The sequence below is a fragment of the Mus caroli genome, chromosome 2, assembly GCF_900094665.2.
Source record: "Mus caroli chromosome 2, CAROLI_EIJ_v1.1, whole genome shotgun sequence".
NCBI classification, from domain to species: Eukaryota; Metazoa; Chordata; class Mammalia; order Rodentia; family Muridae; genus Mus; species Mus caroli.
The window spans coordinates 47,548,074-47,565,200 of NC_034571.1; the positions used below are offsets into that span (position 1 = coordinate 47,548,074).

The following is a 17,127-nucleotide window of genomic DNA, read 5'->3' on the forward strand; positions in this document are numbered from 1 at the left end:
TGTGTGTGTGTGTGTGTGTGTGTGTGTGTGTATGTATGTGTGTGTGTGCTGGAGGAAGGCAGAAGAGGGCATCAGATCCCTGGGCATTATAGGCTGATGTAAGCTAGTCTGCGGGTGCTGGGACTGGGTACCCTAGAAGAGCAGGAAGCACCCTTAACTACTCAGTCATCTCTGCAGCCTTGGAATACTTCTCTTGTAACTGGAAAATCATACACTCCATCTATTGATTTTTCTGGAGCAAATGCTCAAGTATAATGCTCATGGTAGCACAGGGAAGGTGTTCTGGATCCGTCTCATCACCCCAAGTCAGGTTTCCTTAATTTTTCCAAGGCAGACAGCAGTTTTCATTATCTCCAAGGCTGTATTTGAAATCTTGTTTGGAAAGTTACACGTGCATGGGAACTAGAATAGATACCTGAGGATACAGGAGCAAACGGTGATACGTGTTTGTGTGTGCTCACTCACAGAGTGAACAGGGGGATGGAAGACCCTGGCAGCTTTCCCAGTCATTCAAGCAGGCCATGATGAAGCCTCCTCTTCATAAACAGCGGTTGGAGAATTAATCCTTACACTTCATTTTTATTTTTGTTTTTTGGAGATAAGGCTTCTCTGTGTGGCTCTGGCTGTTTTGGAACTCACTCTGTGAACCAGGCTGGCCTCGAACTCGGAGATCTCAGCCTCCTTAGTGGTGGGATTCAAGGTTGACTTCTGCCTCCCAAATTGGGAGGGAGCTGGGATTAAAGGTGTGAGCCACCCCCGCTGGGTACAGCTTGACATTTTAAAGAAAGTAAATCAAATTGGAAATTTTAGAATTAAAAAAACTATCTAAATATATTGTTTCTATTGTAAAGGGAAAATCGACTTCATTTCTCCTCATAGAAGCAGGAGTCTCATCCCAACCTAGGACAGAGGCAGCTACATGTGCCTTAGGCTCAGGGAGGCCAGGTCCCGCAGGAAAGCTCACCTTAACCTGGCTGAGCTGGGGCCAGGGGGATATTTATGGTGAATCTGGTTTTGCGTCTGTTCTGTGATGTTTGAGGAAGAAAAATGCCCCCTTGCCTCATTGATTTGTCTTTGCTAGATGATGTAAGAAGCATGACCTTTCTTTAGGATTCTGTTAATTATGGATAGAGGCGATTAATATGTTAATTATGAATAGAGGTGATTAATATGTTAATTATGAATAGAGGCGACTAATACAAAGTAATACACTTCATCAGATCTTAAGAATGAAAGCTTAAAATTTCACTGTTAAATGAAAGAAAAATGTCCCTTAAAAATGAAAAATGTAGTAAATTGAAATATATATATATGCATATATATTGAACTAGTACGCTTGCATCAATCAGATAGATTCTTCACTTGGATAAGAGAAATCAAGTAAGGTACTATTTATGCAGTAGTAATTCAGAACTGCAAAGATAAGCATTTTTCTCTTAGATTCTAATGTCTCTAAGAAGCTTCAGTGACAACAGAAATTTGTTTCATTGCCCTCGGGCAGTTTTGAAAAGGATGATTAAAAATCTATCTTTTGGATCTTTTTAATAAACTTTGTTTTTCCAAACATGTTAAATACATTTAATATTCATGGTTACTTGAGGGTATAAGAAAGAAATTAAAATTTACTAATCAGCTATTTGACCCCATCCTGTCCTTGTCATCGATTTTATCTCATTCTGTCACCACAGAAAAGTTTCTAGATAGAGATCTTATGGATGTGGTAACCAAAGAGAACAAACATGCAAACTACATTCAAAATGAGTCTTAATTTGATGGATCTCTTTGGATCTTTGTGTGTGTGTGCATACAAATACATCTCTCTCTTCTCTCTCTTCTCTCTCTCTCTCTCTCTCTCTCTCTCTCTCTCTCTCTCTCTGTGTGTGTGTGTGTGCGCATGTGCATGTGTGCGTGTGTGTGTGTGTGTCCAGGTACACACATGCCACAGTACACTTGAATATATATGTGGTCAGTCATCACTTTCTATCCTCTTTGAGATGGGATCTTGTGTGTTTGCCTGGCTAGCTGGACAGGGAAATTTCGTGAATCCCCCTGTCTCCACCCCCCATCTTTCATTAGTTCTGGAATGAAGGTCTTCACTCCCATATCTGGCTTTACATGGTTTCTTGGGCTCTGAACTCTCTTGCCTTATTATGTGCTGACCGTAAGGGCTGATGTTCTTGTATTTGTCTTTCTAAAGTAAGATAATGAGTATAAACACCAAAACTAAGTACAGTGGACCACACCGCGACTGTGGTGCATACAAGTCCAATGTTCCTACAGCAAAAATCAATGTGGCCAGATGACGGGAATCAAAGAGATGGTTGGTCTTACCTCACTGTAGTTTATTTTATTTTGTCTGGCCAACATAATTTCTGGTGTATCAGGCATGATGTGGATCTGGGTCTTGTCTTTGTCCCAGGCTTCTGTGTATAAGCGCTGCAAAAGATAAAACAGTAAATGAATCAGAAAAAAAAAAAAGGCCATTGTTTTAAATATGAGTTTTTGGTTTTTGTTTTTTTTGGTTTTTTGAGACAGGGTTTCTCTGTGTAGCCCTGGCTGTCCTAGAACTCACTCTGTAGACCAGGCTGGCCTTGAACTCAGAAATCCACCTGCCTCTGCCTCCCAAGTGCTGGGATTAAAGGCGTGCACCACCACTGCCCAGCTCTAAATATGAGTTTTAATGACGAAATCATCAGGAAATTGAAACCCAGCCTGTTTGCCTACTGTACAAACAAAATACAGAAGAGTGTATTTTGTTTACAGTCTTTTCAATCCCTTTGATTTTTATAGGGTATCTATTATAAACATAATACATGACATAATATATAAATATAAACATAATATATAAATATAATATACAGACATTCAAACACACACACATTACCAGGTCACTCAAAACCGAATTAAAATTGCTAAATCAAGTATTTCCACAGCATATTTATATATCAACATGTTTACTATGGCTGTATTAAAGCTCATTTCATGAGTTTAAAGAAGATTTAATACCAAACAATATATTACTCAATATACTACTCTAATAGACTTAAAACTTGTTGAGCCCCAAATAGACATTTGATTTTAATATGTTTTTAAACTTTGAATCATGTACACACATGTAGGCCTGTGTGTGGGCATGTGGACATGAGTGTGAGTGCCCATGGAGGCCAGAGACATTAGATCCTGGAAGCTGTTCTTACAGGCAGTTGTCCACTGCCTGGCAAGGGTTCTAGGCACCAACTTGGATCCTCAGCAAGAGCAGTAGATACTCTTAATTACTGACCTATTTTTCCAGCCCAAAGGAATCCTATAATGGTACCCATTTCATAAACAGACGGCAAAGCAGAAATTCTCCAGCCTATATTTGCAATTCTTACATGAGGATATAAAGAACTTAACTAAATCATTGTACTTTGGATGAGAATTTAACTGGATAAAGTAAAAAAGGCTAACTCATAGACCATAGCGATTCATTCTAAATGGTCTACAACCCTGCTTTATTTTTCCCTAGACTGGGTCCTCACCTTGTTCATGTTGAGGGCGTTGCTCTTGGCCAGCACCTGCTCCAGAGAATCAGTCACACTGGTGAACTTGAACTTGTTTGGAGGCTGGCGGTAGATGTTGTCGCTCAGGATCTCTGCAGCTCTCTTACACTTGACCACATCCAGAGACCCGATGGGGACCCAGCCAATGCCTCTCATCCACTGGAGATCTGACTTGTACACATTCTGGGTAGAGGAAAAAGGAGATCTTATCGCTAAGAATCTGTGTTGGTCTTACACTTGACCACATCCAGAGACCCAATGGGAATCCAGTCATTTCCCTTCATCCACTAAAAGATAAAAATGCTCTACAGTCTAATGAGATCCAACACAAAAGCAAGTGCTAATGAACATGCTGCAACACTTGATCTCAGAGTGAAGAATAAACATTGGGAAGGTAAGCTTTATATATGCCTTTAACATATGAAGGTAGAATTCCACAAAATTCCATCTCGTGAACAAATGCTCTCTTTAAAAAAAATAAGCAAAGGGCATGTGAAAAATATGAGGGGTAGAAATAAGATACACCCGCTCTCTGAGGGTGCTACCTAATCCTAAACATAAATGTTATTATTAATCACTATCATAAACATGACTCCCATAGATCTCAACACTCACATCACTCTGGAGATCATAGGCCTGCCGAGCATGGATGACGTCATTCTGGTCAGGCAGGCATGTCCACTGGTGTAGGTAGTTCCTGTAGTCCACATCGCTGACCAAGGTCTGGCACTTCTTGGCCAACACCACCCCCAGCATGTCCACTGGGCTGCTATACTTGGTCTTCCATTTCTCAAAGTCCTTCTTGTACTCCCTGTCACTCTGGATCTTGGCCACATGCATGGACCACATCATCTTGGGGTCATCTTCAATGTTGCGGGCTCCAATGTGGTGGCCCAGCTGCTTACGGTAGCCAACTTTGTATTTGTACTGAAATGAAATGGTCATTTTTTTAAGTCAATAGAATGGGTTAAGAGTTTCATTACTTTAAAATCTTATGTTTTTTTGTTTTTTGTTTTGTTTTTAAATTGCCAGTTCTTGCTGGGAAATAGTTATCTGGATATTTTCCTGTCTCTATTCTAAACTGTGGCTTAAGTGCATAGCAACACTCTAGTGGGAATTCAGGTCAAGCTAAATTATCCTATATCTTGCATACACCAAGTCTCTGGACTATTTTGCAAAAAGACGAATCAAAACTGTATGCTGTCTTCTCTTCAGCTTTAGCCAGTAAATTCACTAACCATAAATCTTGTGATTTCAATACTACTGTTCTTTAGTTGGTAGATATTATTTCTTTTCTCACAATCTCCCTCACTGCCATGCCTAGTGTGGTTCTGATCATTTTCACTCAGTCTCTTGAAATGGATAGGACTGGACGTCCATGTTGTATGTCCTGGGTCAAATGTGATTCAGATTAGGCTTCCACAAGTAGGAAAATTACATGTACGTGAGCAGGTTAGTGTTTTAGTGGTAGGGGGAGCAGCTACCCTGGTGTTCTCTGGCAGAAACATCATGAAATTCTAATGTCAAAAATTAATGCAGCCTACATTCTACTGTTTTCTTCTTCAGAGATAGAAGGAGTACTAAAGCTCTTCACTGTTTATTTTGTTCATCTTTGTCTCTCTGCATTTCAGCTAATTTCCAAAGGGAGAGTTGGTAGTACTACAGAGCAAGTTTGGGAAAAGGTAGAGTTTCCTGTCCCCTACCAGGTCTTTATCTGTTGGACAGTGAATACAAAGTTATCTTCTAGGATTTTCTATGCCTATGAAAGCTACATGATCAAATATAAAGAAGAAGTTTACATAATTACAAATATGAAATATTATGGATTGTGATTTAATCTTAAACCAGTGGCACCTGGATATTAACCTTTTGGAAATAAAAATGAGTTTTCTTTTAAAAAAATGTAAAAAGTATTTATGTGACTTATAGTAACTGGCACCTGAATGTATCTTGTCACTGTGTTACTGAGCCTGCTTCCCCAACCCATCCATCCACATAATAGCCATCTGTCACTACTCACGTCACTGGCGATATCTCTGGAGGCCTTGGCTGCCACAATGGGGATAGCATCAACACGCAGGTCGTAGCCTTTCTTCTTTGCTTCTTCATTGGCCAGTTTATACAGACTCTATGGAAAGAGAAAAGGGCCAGTGGCAACGTTATGAAGAGTATGCATCAAGTGACTTTCACCACATGATTTTTAAAGGATAGAACTGGATACAACCTAAGGTCTGGTGATAGGGAAAAGCAAATAAAATCTAGTCTATTCTTCAAAAAGTATTTAGCTGTGTGGTGTGGTGTATGCCTTTAATCTCAGCACTTGGGAGGTAGAGGCAGGTGAAATAGATGAGACATAGTAATGGGCATTAAAATTGATATATTTTGTAAGGTGTTTCTTATAAGTTTACATAGTACTTGTACATTAATGATTAAAAACTATCAATATAGACTTATATAATTTAGTAATATAGATTGATAAAATATAATCCACACATGCTGCTAAATAAAAATAAAAATGGGAAGCAGTGTGTGCAGTGTTATTCCTTTCACATATATGACACATGCTTTTACTCATTTCTTCACTATTTAACTTTTATTATAACAGGTGATATCTTTAACAGTGTTTAAACATGAATAAAAAAAGAAGACAGAACTTTGAGTGTAGTGGACTATAATCACAACTTTAAGATTATATTTTGGTTATACTAGTAAAACATGTCTACAAAATTGCACTTTCTGTGAATAAACCAGCCACTAGCATCGTTCACGGAGAGTCCTTCCGCCAAAGGACTTGAGTTCCTTTACCTCTGACCTCTTTATGCCTTGCTCCTCTCTCTGCCCCAGATGGTTCAGTGATTTCCCTTTCTCCTGGGAATAGATCTGGAGTCCATGTATAACCCATCTCTCTTTTAGTAACCAGTCTCCAGCCCTCTCAGAAGGGCAGCATCTCTGAAGCCAAGTAGGGACAGACTGGCAACTCTAGTACAGCTTGTACCTGAGCTGAGAAACTTGACCATGATGGTTGATTAAAGCATGCTTGTTTAATTCTCTCACATACACTGTGATTTAATGTAATTTTAGAAGGTTTTTTCAAAGTGATATTTTGACTATAGTTTCTGCTCCTTCATTTTAATTCAAGACCAATGTGTGGAAAAGATGTTCATTAATAAAGACTCCTGGCCAGGACTATGAGACTTAGACAATTAAAATATAGCACTTTAATGTAGCTTAACACCTTGAATTCCAGGCAAATGAATATTATTTATTGGTGTAAATAATGGTGTAAATATTTTATCTGGCAATCTGACCCTTTAGAAGTGCCAAAGAATACTCCTTGGTCTATTGGTTCACTTTAGGAATAACTTCAACATCTAAGAAACAACATGAGCTCACTTTACTTGCAGAATCTCATGAAATATAGCATGTGATCCAGAAATGAAAGGGGATGGGTCAATGTTCACATGAAAGAGCAATGTTATCACTTTCCGTATCTCCCACCACCATAGACTCTCCACATGGCTTTGGCAGCCCCTACCTCACTGTAGTTGATTCTGTTCTGCCTTGCCAGCATAATCTCCGGTGTATCAGGCATTACATGAATTTGAATCTTGTCTTTGTCCCAGGCCTCTGTGTATAATCGCTATAAAAATAAGGTAAGATGTTGAAAGAAAACCATTTAAGATAGGCACTCCAGAAAGTCAAATTAAAACAGGACTATTGTTTGTACAATTAGGAAAAATAAGCTAGACTTGGATATTAGGCATTATCTAGAGGTCTGGGTCTTACTGCTTGTTACCAAGACTCAAACAGGAAACAACAAGACTTACTAGATTTCAAGGACAATTTAAAAGTTAAATATGGCCCTGTCCCTTTGGGAGAACTTTGAATCCACTAGCCACTCAAGTGGAAAGGTGCTTAGGAACTCTGAGGTGGCTGCCTCACCTTGTTCATGTTGAGGGCGTTGCTCTTGGCCAGCACCTGCTCCAGAGAATCAGTCACACTGGTGAACTTGAACTTGTTTGGAGGCTGGCGGTAGATGTTGTCNCTCAGGATCTCTGCGGCTCTCTTACACTTGACCACATCCAGAGACCCGATGGGGACCCAGCCAATGCCTCTCATCCACTGGAGATCTGACTTGTACACATTCTGGGGAAAGGAAAAAGGGCCAGAGAGTCTTCATCAAGGGCAAAGAGCAGTGCCAAGCCCATTTATGGTAAAGATGCAAAGGGCATCAATAAGAAAATGACATTCTATTGTTTCATAGAAAGCGAGCTTAGCGTAGTAGGCAGGTGGACAGAAGGACTATGTTCAAAAATGACCCAGGAATGCTTTCCATTCACAATAAAATATGCCAACTATGTAACTGTAAGGAAAAGAATGATCCCACTAACATCTGTGGGTCGTGTTAATGGCTTTTATAAATGATGTACACAGGACAGAATGCCAACCCAGAGTGAGAAGAAGCACCACACATGGCCCACAACAAGCTGCCAGGAAATCCTTAGCCACACGAAGCATTCTGTGGCTATCAAAACCTTTACTTTCTAAGGATACTGCCAACATGTAAAGGGGTATTAATACATATTTTAATGAAAACTGGAATGTGAAGCAATGTGGTTTGGAAAACTCTTAAGTGTATGTAGGGTTTTTGGGGGGTTGGGCTGAACCAGATTATTGCCTTCAGTATACTCTTTTCTTATATTTCAAGTTATCTTCGTAAAAAATGAGTGACTTAAAGTGAGAATAATAATAAGGACGGCTTGGTCCCCAGAAATGTGGATAGCTACCATACCACCCAAGATTGGGGGCATTGCACATGTTACCGGGCTAGGGTCTCTGCCACTTTCCCATCCCATTCTCAGGGTAGGAGGCATATGATAGGTTTGCACAGTCACTCATCTTGCAATATGTTTCTCAGTTAGTTTTCAGCCATGTTTTTTCTGTTAAAGGTTTTTACATACCCCATAAGTATTCAAAAACTACTCCCTCAACAATGGTACTGAAACTGTAGTCAGCTAGTAGCCTTGGGAGCAGAATGAGAAAGATAAGTGGGAATTTCACAGACAAAGCCTCTGGCACAGCCCTGCATGGCCTGCTCATTAGGCTTAAGGAGCCACAGCAAGGCTGGCTAGCACAGTACTGCTGTATCTGCAGCGAATGCTTCCTGCAGCACCAAGACCAGCCACTACAGGAGAAAAGCTGTCCAGGACAGGCACTTGGCAACCAACCTCCAGCAGTCTATCACTGTTGCTCCTGTATGTGGCTAACCCTTGTTAACTACACTTCTTCACAAACCACAAAACACAGAGCAGGTGGCTGTACAGCTCAGTCATTGACGTATAATTATTGTGGATTTATCTCACTCTCCAAAGCTCTCTAATGCTTTGTAATCGCTTCACACGTTTATAAAACACCCAGATCTGAGACAGCCATCCGCTGCCAATAGACGCTCGGTTTAGTCATTAGCATCTGACACCCCACACAAATGGAGCAAATGTCAGCAAAACTGTCCGACAGCTTGCAAATGCAGCAGCTTCAGCATCCTCTGGGAGCAGACAGAGTGTCGTTAGCAGTCCTGTGACTAGAACTACAGAGGAAACCAATAGCAAATTCTACAGTAATTGTGTGTGGGGGGTGCTGGAAGATTAGATCCAGGCCTTACACTAGACAAGCATTCTACCACTGAGTTACATCGCCAACCTTTTGGAGTCATTTTTTTAAACTAAAAATTTGCTTTTTCAAAAAAGTTAACTTCCTGAAGAATTAAGAAAATGTTTTCCTTTTGAGGACTCTTGATTCACATTTTGTTTAATTAGAGTTTTGTCTTTATAGAATCAAATGTAGTTAGGGAACAGCATTTCCTTATAAGGATGTCATTTACCAACCAATGAGTTTTAGATAGAATAGGCCATGGACTGTGTGTAAGGGCTAACCTTTTCATATAGCTTGGAGGTTCTTTTATAAGCACCATACTCACATCGCTCTGGAGATCATAGGCCTGCCGAGCATGGATGACATCATTCTGGTCAGGCAGGCATGTCCACTCGTGGAGAGGATGCTTGTAGTCTATGTCGCTTACAAGGATCTGGCACTTCTTGGCCAGCACCACACCCAGCATGTCCACTGGGCTGCTATACTTGGTCTTCCACTTCTCAAAGTCCTTCTTGTACTCCCTGTCACTCTGGATCTTGGCCACATGCATGGACCACATCATCTTGGGGTCATCCTTGATGTTCCGAGCCCCAATGTGGTGGCCCAGCTGCTTGCGGTAGCCATCTTTGTATTTGTACTAAAGTGAAAATTCACAAATCAGACTTCTATTATAAACACTTTGATGTAACAGATTTGTACAAAATCATGTTACTTTCATCATAGATTAACTTATTTTTTTCTGATGAACACCAACTCCAGCCAGCATCCTGGCCTTTACCCTTAAAGCCTGTTGATGTGGTGAAGTAGATAGATTTCATACAGCATACATAGATTACCTCAAGTAACCTATGGTCTGGCACTAAGATACAGTCTGGAAAGCAGGAAGCACACACACCTGGGAACATCACTCATAAGAATCAGAATGAGGCCACTTGAACGAGGGGATCCTGAAGAATTGGACCTTATACACTGAAAGTATGGTAGGAAAGGAATGCACTTGGAAACATTGTGTGTTTATTAATCCTAGAAAGTAGCTTAAAGTGGCTATCTCGTGTAACAAAGGAGGCATTCCTCACCAGATTCAAATATTCGGTATTAGCAAATTTCTATCATCATGATAAAGACTGGTTATATTGGAAAGTTGCTATAGCAACTCATCTGGTTAAGTGAGCTCTTAAGGTCATTGTGTTCTACTTTCACATAGGTCAACAGTGCTTATTATTATTATTATTATTTATTATTATTATTATCACAAGTTCAGTGACTTTGCTGTGGAACCTAAGCCAATCCTCTCCAATTTAGGCTTCCAATTTTAAAGATAACTGAGTTAGAAAGTATAGATAAATCAATGGGAAGAGGCATGGCATAGTGGGAAGGAATGAGGAGTTTGTCTAGTTTAAACTTCACCATATATTAAGGCTGATTTCAGTAAAGCTGTTTGAATAATTCATAAAATGGAGATAATGATAGTATCTACCACTTTGGGTAGAATCTGAAGATAAGGCATAGAAAGCTCTTAGTAGAGTTCTTAAAAATATTATTTTAATTATTTATGACTGTTGGCACGCATCCTTTTGCTGAGGCAGAGAAGGGGCTGATACACAAAAAACAAGGTGAGCCACTTCTAGTATAAAAAATAGTCCACCACTATATCTGTGAATAGTGACCCTTGATATTTACAGCAGGTATCCATTCCTCAAGAATCTGGAAGGCACCAGGAGAGCAGGATAGTCTTACCCTGATGGGGCAGGGAAAGGGGGTGCTACACTGTATAGCCAGGGGCGACAGGTAAGGTGTAAGCCTGGGCTAGGAGCCTCTATCTCATACTGGTAAATACTTTTTCTTCTTAATCCAACAAGGGTGAGTTGTAACGTCAGGTGTTAAGTGCATCTTTAAATACTATTTATTAAAACACCACATAAAGCTAGACCCAGATCCTCAATAGAATGTAGGCTTGGGAGTTTCACAGCAGGTTCTCCTGTGAACCTGTAATCACTCTTACATAACTATCCAAGCCTGCAGCTCTGCTCTAGCCTTCTCTCATGCTCTCTTCCTGGGAAGTGTTTTTTTTTTTCTGAAAACACACAAATCCTTTTCATAAATAGCAACTTTTCCATTCCTTCCAAAGCCAGGTTTCTGAAAAATTTCATACAAGGGTGATAGGCTTTGTTGTTGTTTTCGGTTTTTTTTTTTTTTTTTTTGAAAATCACATTGTGTCCTGGCTAGTTTTATGTCAACTCAACCCAACACAAGCTAGAGTTATCTGAGAGCAGGGAACCTGAGTTGAGAGACTGCCTCCATAAGACCTAGCTGTAGGGGATTTTCTTAATTAGTGATCAGTTAAGGGGGGCCCAGTCCATTGTAGGTGGGACCATCCTTGAGCTGGTGGTCCTGAGTTCTTAAAAGAAAGCAGGCTGAGCAAGCCATGAGGACCAAGCCAGTAAGCAACACTTCTCCATGCCTCCACATCTGCTCCTGCCTATAGTTTCCTACTCCGTTTGAATTCCTGTTCTGATTTCTGTTGTTGATAATCAATGATCTGGAAGTGTAAGCTGAATAAGCCCTTTCATCTCTAACTTGCTTTTTGGTCATGGAATTTCGTTATAGCAATAGAAATACTAACTAAGACACCCTGAATAAATCTCTGGTTAGTCTAGTATTCACTGCATGGTGGAGGCTGACCTCAAACTTAAGGAAGATTTCTTGCCTCAGCCTCTTAAATGCTTTACAAGGACATGCCACCATGTGCAACCTATGGAAAGTACTTTGTAAAGCTTTAACACAGTGAAAACACCACACCATGCTGCTCACAGATGGGAAGAGAACTCATAGCTTACGTCACTGGCGATGTCTCTGGAGGCCTTGGCTGCCACAATAGGGATGGCATCGCTTCGTAAGTCATAGCCTTTTTTCTTTGCTTCTTCATTGGCAAGTTTATACAGACTCTAAATTTGGGTCATTCCCCCAAAAAGAAAGCAATCAGTTAGAGGTTTATGTTCATATCTAAAAAAAGTAATAGAGGATTTGAACAATTCATAAAACTCTTCATATAGTGCTCATTATGATGTAATTTCTGAGTTCCAAGTCTTCTTAAGCAACAAAGAAAATACCTATGAAGATCATTATATCAGATTATTCTAAACGTTTACAATGAATTAAATAAACAGATGTACATGGAAAAAATTTCCAGAGAAATTAAGCTAAAACCTAAGGTGGGAAACATGTAGATGAATTGTTTAAAGAAAGTAATTTACTCTATTTGGCCTGGCTTTGTGTCTGTGACTATGTATGCTGTGTACATAGCAGGGATGAAGATGAGGACTCCCTCAGCTTTCGACTTTCTGGGAGAAGTGATGAGAGCCTGGTAACTTAGGGGACCAACTGCTGAGAAGCCAAACCACAAGAGGCAATTTAACAACACAGTTCAACCACAGAGACAACAGTGGTTCAGGAAGGAGTGTGTGTGTGTATGTGTGTATGTGTGTGCATGTTTTACTGTGATCTCAGAATAAGGGAAGTTTCCAAACCCAGATACTATTGCAGATGCCAACAAGATTTTGCTGACAGGACCCTGATATAGCTGTCTCCTGTGAGGCTCTGCCAGTGCCTGGCAAATACAGAAGTGGATGCTCACAGTCATCCATTGGATGGAGCACAGGGTCCCCAATGAAGGAGCCAGAGAAAGGACCCAAGGAGCTGAAGGGGTTTGCAACCCTATAGGAGGAACAACAATATGAACTAACCAGTACCCTGAGAGCTCCCTAGGACTAAACCACCAGTCAAAGAAAACACCTGGTGGGACTCATGTCTCTAGCTGTGTATGTAGCAGAGGATGGCCTAGTCAGTCATCAATGGGAGGAGAGGCCCTTGATCTCATGAAGATTCTATGCCCCAGTATAGGGGAATGTCAGAGCCAGGAATTGGGAGTGTGTGGGTTGGGGAACAGGGGGAGCAGGGAGGGAATAGGGGATTTTCAGAGAGGAAACTAGGAAAGGGGATAACATTTGAAATGTAAATAAAGAAAATATCTAATTTAAAAAAATAAGGGAAGTTCCTGCAGAGGGCTGATCTTGAGTTCTACGTTGAAAGATAAGCTAGGCTTCCAAAGACTAAGCTGGTAGTTGGAAGACAGAGCACAGGAAGGACTGGAATGAGCGACCAGAGAGGAATGTCAGACAGGGACTGAAAAGATTTTGGAGTTGGAACAGAACACCTGCATGTAAGAAATGAGCGTGCCACTTAGGGTTAGGGCTCTAGCTCCACCATAAGGTGTCTGCTAGCATCTGAGGCCCTGAATTCAGTCTCCAGTACTGGTGGAGGCGGGGCAGTCTTTGTCGCTTACTTCTTTAGAAGTCAAGAAAAATCTTAGAGGGAGAAGGTCAAATAATTTTACACTGTGTTCTCCCATCTTAACTGAGATTAAAACAGAAAAGTATTGAATTTGTATAAAGAGAATGGCAAGAAAAGAGATTGGGTGGGCTAGGCACTCAGCCAAGGGATTCTTTCCTGCCACGCCTTCCTAGCAACATTGTTCTACTATGGTGTCTCTGGAAGTTTCCAGCAGTACAGGTTCAAAAATTCCAGAAGAAATTGCTTGAGGACTTGATATTTTCAGTTTGGGTGGCCATTAAGAGCCAGTTCTACAATCACTACAACTCCAGTCTGCCTCCCACCCCCACCCCTCCAAAAATTACTTTAGACCTGTGATTCTGTCTAAAGTCTCTGAGTTCCATTGTGGATAAGGTTAATAGTCTATTGCTCTGTCCTCTCAGACAAATGGCATTCAACTTGCCAGTGGCACAAAGCTCAGAGAAAAAGATAACACACCTGTCCCAGAATCTTAGATTCACAAGATCTCTACAGGCTGAAACCCGTAGCGTCAATCTAACTGGAAGAAATTACACGGAGATGAATGACAGTCTTTGAGATAGATATAAATTACAAATGCACATACTCAACCTAGCGGAAATATAGCTTAACTTTAGCCTTTGTGAAAGGTCTTGTCGTCTAAGAGGATTCAAGATCATGTACACTAGCATTGATATAGCAGCCAACGTGCTCCAGCAGAGTGCAGGAATGCTGGCCATAGGTCCAGAAGATGAAAACCAGCTCGTGTGTTCAGTTCTGCTTATAACCCACTCACAGTATTTGATTTAGCTTAGAGTCACATCTGACCCGCTGAAGAAATATCTAGGAATACAGGGATGTTAATGCAAACAGAACCTGGGGTGGGGCTGGTAAGGAAGGACACTCATGGATATCAGTATCTCTGTGTACAGATTGGTACTGCCAATTTCAGAGGACTTTGGGATTTTCAAAGGGAGTATTCCAAGAGAAACAGTTTTTGATGGAAATTTCCAGAACAAAGAGGTTGATTTATGAAATAAGCTCTTTGTCACTGGAAATTCTTAGGCAAAGGTGGCACAATCCTGAGTGGGGTGTCTCTCCCGGAGAGGGGCTGACCTCTCTACCTAAGACACAGGTTCTAAAATGAGGGCACATGATCTCATGCTCACCAGCCATAAAAAGAAACAGGCTCATTTATATATAATCCCAGCAGAGTTTCCATCATAGACTCTCTATGTATTGTTTCATGGTTCTGGGATTTTAGATCATGAATTTATTCTTATACTTTAGAAATCATAAGCTTTAAACTACAGCATAATCTAAAAGCAATATACTAGACATGGAAAGTAAATTTATGAGGCTTTGCATTAGCACTAAGGGGAGATACATGTATAGTCTGTCTTTAATTTCTTTATTTCAAAAGTTAATAAAGAGGGGCAAGAGCAGTAGTTCTCAACCTTCCTAATGCTCTGGCCCCTTAATACAGTTTCTCTTGTTGTAGTGACCCTTAATAATAAAATTATGTTTTTGTTATTTCTTAACTGTAATTTTGCTATATAAATCATTAGATAAATATCTGATATACAGATGGCCTTCGGCAAGCCCCGTGAAATGGACGTTCGACCCCCAAAAGGGTTGTAACCCATGGACTGAGAACAACCAGGCTAGAGAGTTGGCGTAGTGGTTAAGAGCACTGACAGCCTTTCCAAAGGACCTGGGTTTGATTCCCACCACTCATATGGTGGCTCACAGCCATCAGTAACCATCTGTACCACCAGTTCCAGGGCATCGAACACCCAGGGCATCTAACACCCTCTTCTGGCTTCTGTGGGCACCACTCATGTACATGGTGCATAGACAAACATCCATAAACATAAGATAAAATGTTTGAAAAAGAGAAGAAAGTTAAATAAAAGAAAATGCACTTCATCTTATGATTATTGCTGAAATCATTAATTCTTGTAATTAATGCAAAAATTGTATTACCCTAAATGATAACTCATCATAAAGTTTAGCACTTATGATAGTGATTGAGAAATGCAAATGTGNCTTTTCTCATGAAATAAAAAAAGGTGGTTCTTTACAAAGCTGCCATTCATCATTATATCACCATGGAATGGTGAAAAACAGCATTCTAAAATATGCTACTTCATCAAAACCAAGAAGTAATAATAACTGAACTCAATAGTAAANTATGAATACCATAATAGGTGATAACAGATTAGAGAAATAAATGATAAAAGAAGATATAACTGTCTTATTTATATCACAATGGAAGTGAAAAACAGCACCATTTTCTAAGAATTGGCATGTATTCCCACCTCGCTGTAGTTGACTTTATTCATTCGCGCCAACATGATTTCTGGTGTATCTGGCATGATGTGGATTTGCGTCTTGTCTTTGTCCCAGGCTTCTGTGTACAAACGCTATCAAAGAGGATATACATTCATCAGGAAAAACACCAATGTCTAATCAATAGGAGTTGCAAGACCACAGAAAATATATAAACAAAGGAGACAAGGTTACAGCATTTTATATACATGTCATCAATTAATTAGTTCATAGTGGAATATATATTTGTAATATATATTCTGATAATCTGAAAACACATACAAATTAAAAGGAAAGTGAGAATAAGTATTTCAGTGCAGTGATTATTTTTCCACAAAATAAGCTATTTTATCAAAATCAAGGAATACTATAACTGAAATCAATAGTAAAATATGAATATCATACTAGGTGGATAACAGATTAGAGAAATAAATGATAAAAGGTAGCTATAAATGTCTTAATGTATAAAACTCCTCTCAACCATCTTCCTGTTTCTTGGATTTAGCTTCAGCCACCCCATGTGACTTCCCTGAACTCTGACCTCTCACCTTGTTCATAGTGATGGCATTATTCTTGGCCAATACTTGCTCCAGAGAATCAGTCACACTGGTAAACTTGAACTTGTCTGGGGGCTGACGGTAGATTTTGTCACTCAAGATTTCAGTGGCCCGTTTGCATTTTTCCACATCCAAAGAGCCAATGGGCACCCAGCCGATGCCTCTCATCCACTGGAGATCAGACTTGTACATATTCTGTTGACACATACATTGCCCATAAATATTTATCTCCACATTGGGAATGCATTTTTAGCCAATAGATATAAAATCAAGTAAGAAGACTCCTAAAAAAATAATTTAGTAGGTAGCAGGTCCAAGCACTACTTCACTTTGGATGAATGCTAAGGATTAGCATTCAAAAGGAGAGCATGCATGCTATCCCTCACACACTTGAAGGCATAGGTGAGCATTGGGCCATCTATTTAAACCTTCTTCTGTGGAATAAACTCACTGATCCTGCCTTTATGATCATCAATACTTACATCGCTCTGGAGATCATAGGCCTGCCGAGCGTGGATGACGTCATTCTGGTCAGGTAGGCATGTCCACTGGTGTAGGTAGTTCCTGTAGTCAGCATCGCTGACCAAGGTCTGGCACTTCTTAGCCAGCACCACACCCAGCATGTCCACTGGGCTGCTATACTTGGTCTTCCACTTCTCAAAGTCCTTCTTGTACTCCCTGTCACTCTGGATCTTGGC

The 17,127-nt window shown here is 40.2% G+C and overlaps 1 protein-coding gene across 2 annotated transcripts in view; it reads right to left on the minus strand.

Annotated features, from left to right (window-relative positions):
- The window catches only part of Neb (nebulin), a 200,705-nt gene that overhangs the window by 99,604 nt on the left and 83,974 nt on the right, over window positions 1-17,127 (minus strand). For both annotated transcript variants that reach the window (XM_021181047.2, XM_021181053.2), the window contains exons 61-67: window positions 9,520-9,831; window positions 7,485-7,688; window positions 7,078-7,182; window positions 5,563-5,670; window positions 4,158-4,469; window positions 3,522-3,725; window positions 2,332-2,436 (exon numbers count right to left, since the gene is read on the minus strand). In XM_021181047.2, the coding sequence (XP_021036706.1) occupies window positions 2,332-2,436; window positions 3,522-3,725; window positions 4,158-4,469; window positions 5,563-5,670; window positions 7,078-7,182; window positions 7,485-7,688; window positions 9,520-9,831 (1,350 nt within the window). The remainder of the gene's footprint in view (window positions 1-2,331; window positions 2,437-3,521; window positions 3,726-4,157; window positions 4,470-5,562; window positions 5,671-7,077; window positions 7,183-7,484; window positions 7,689-9,519; window positions 9,832-17,127) is intronic.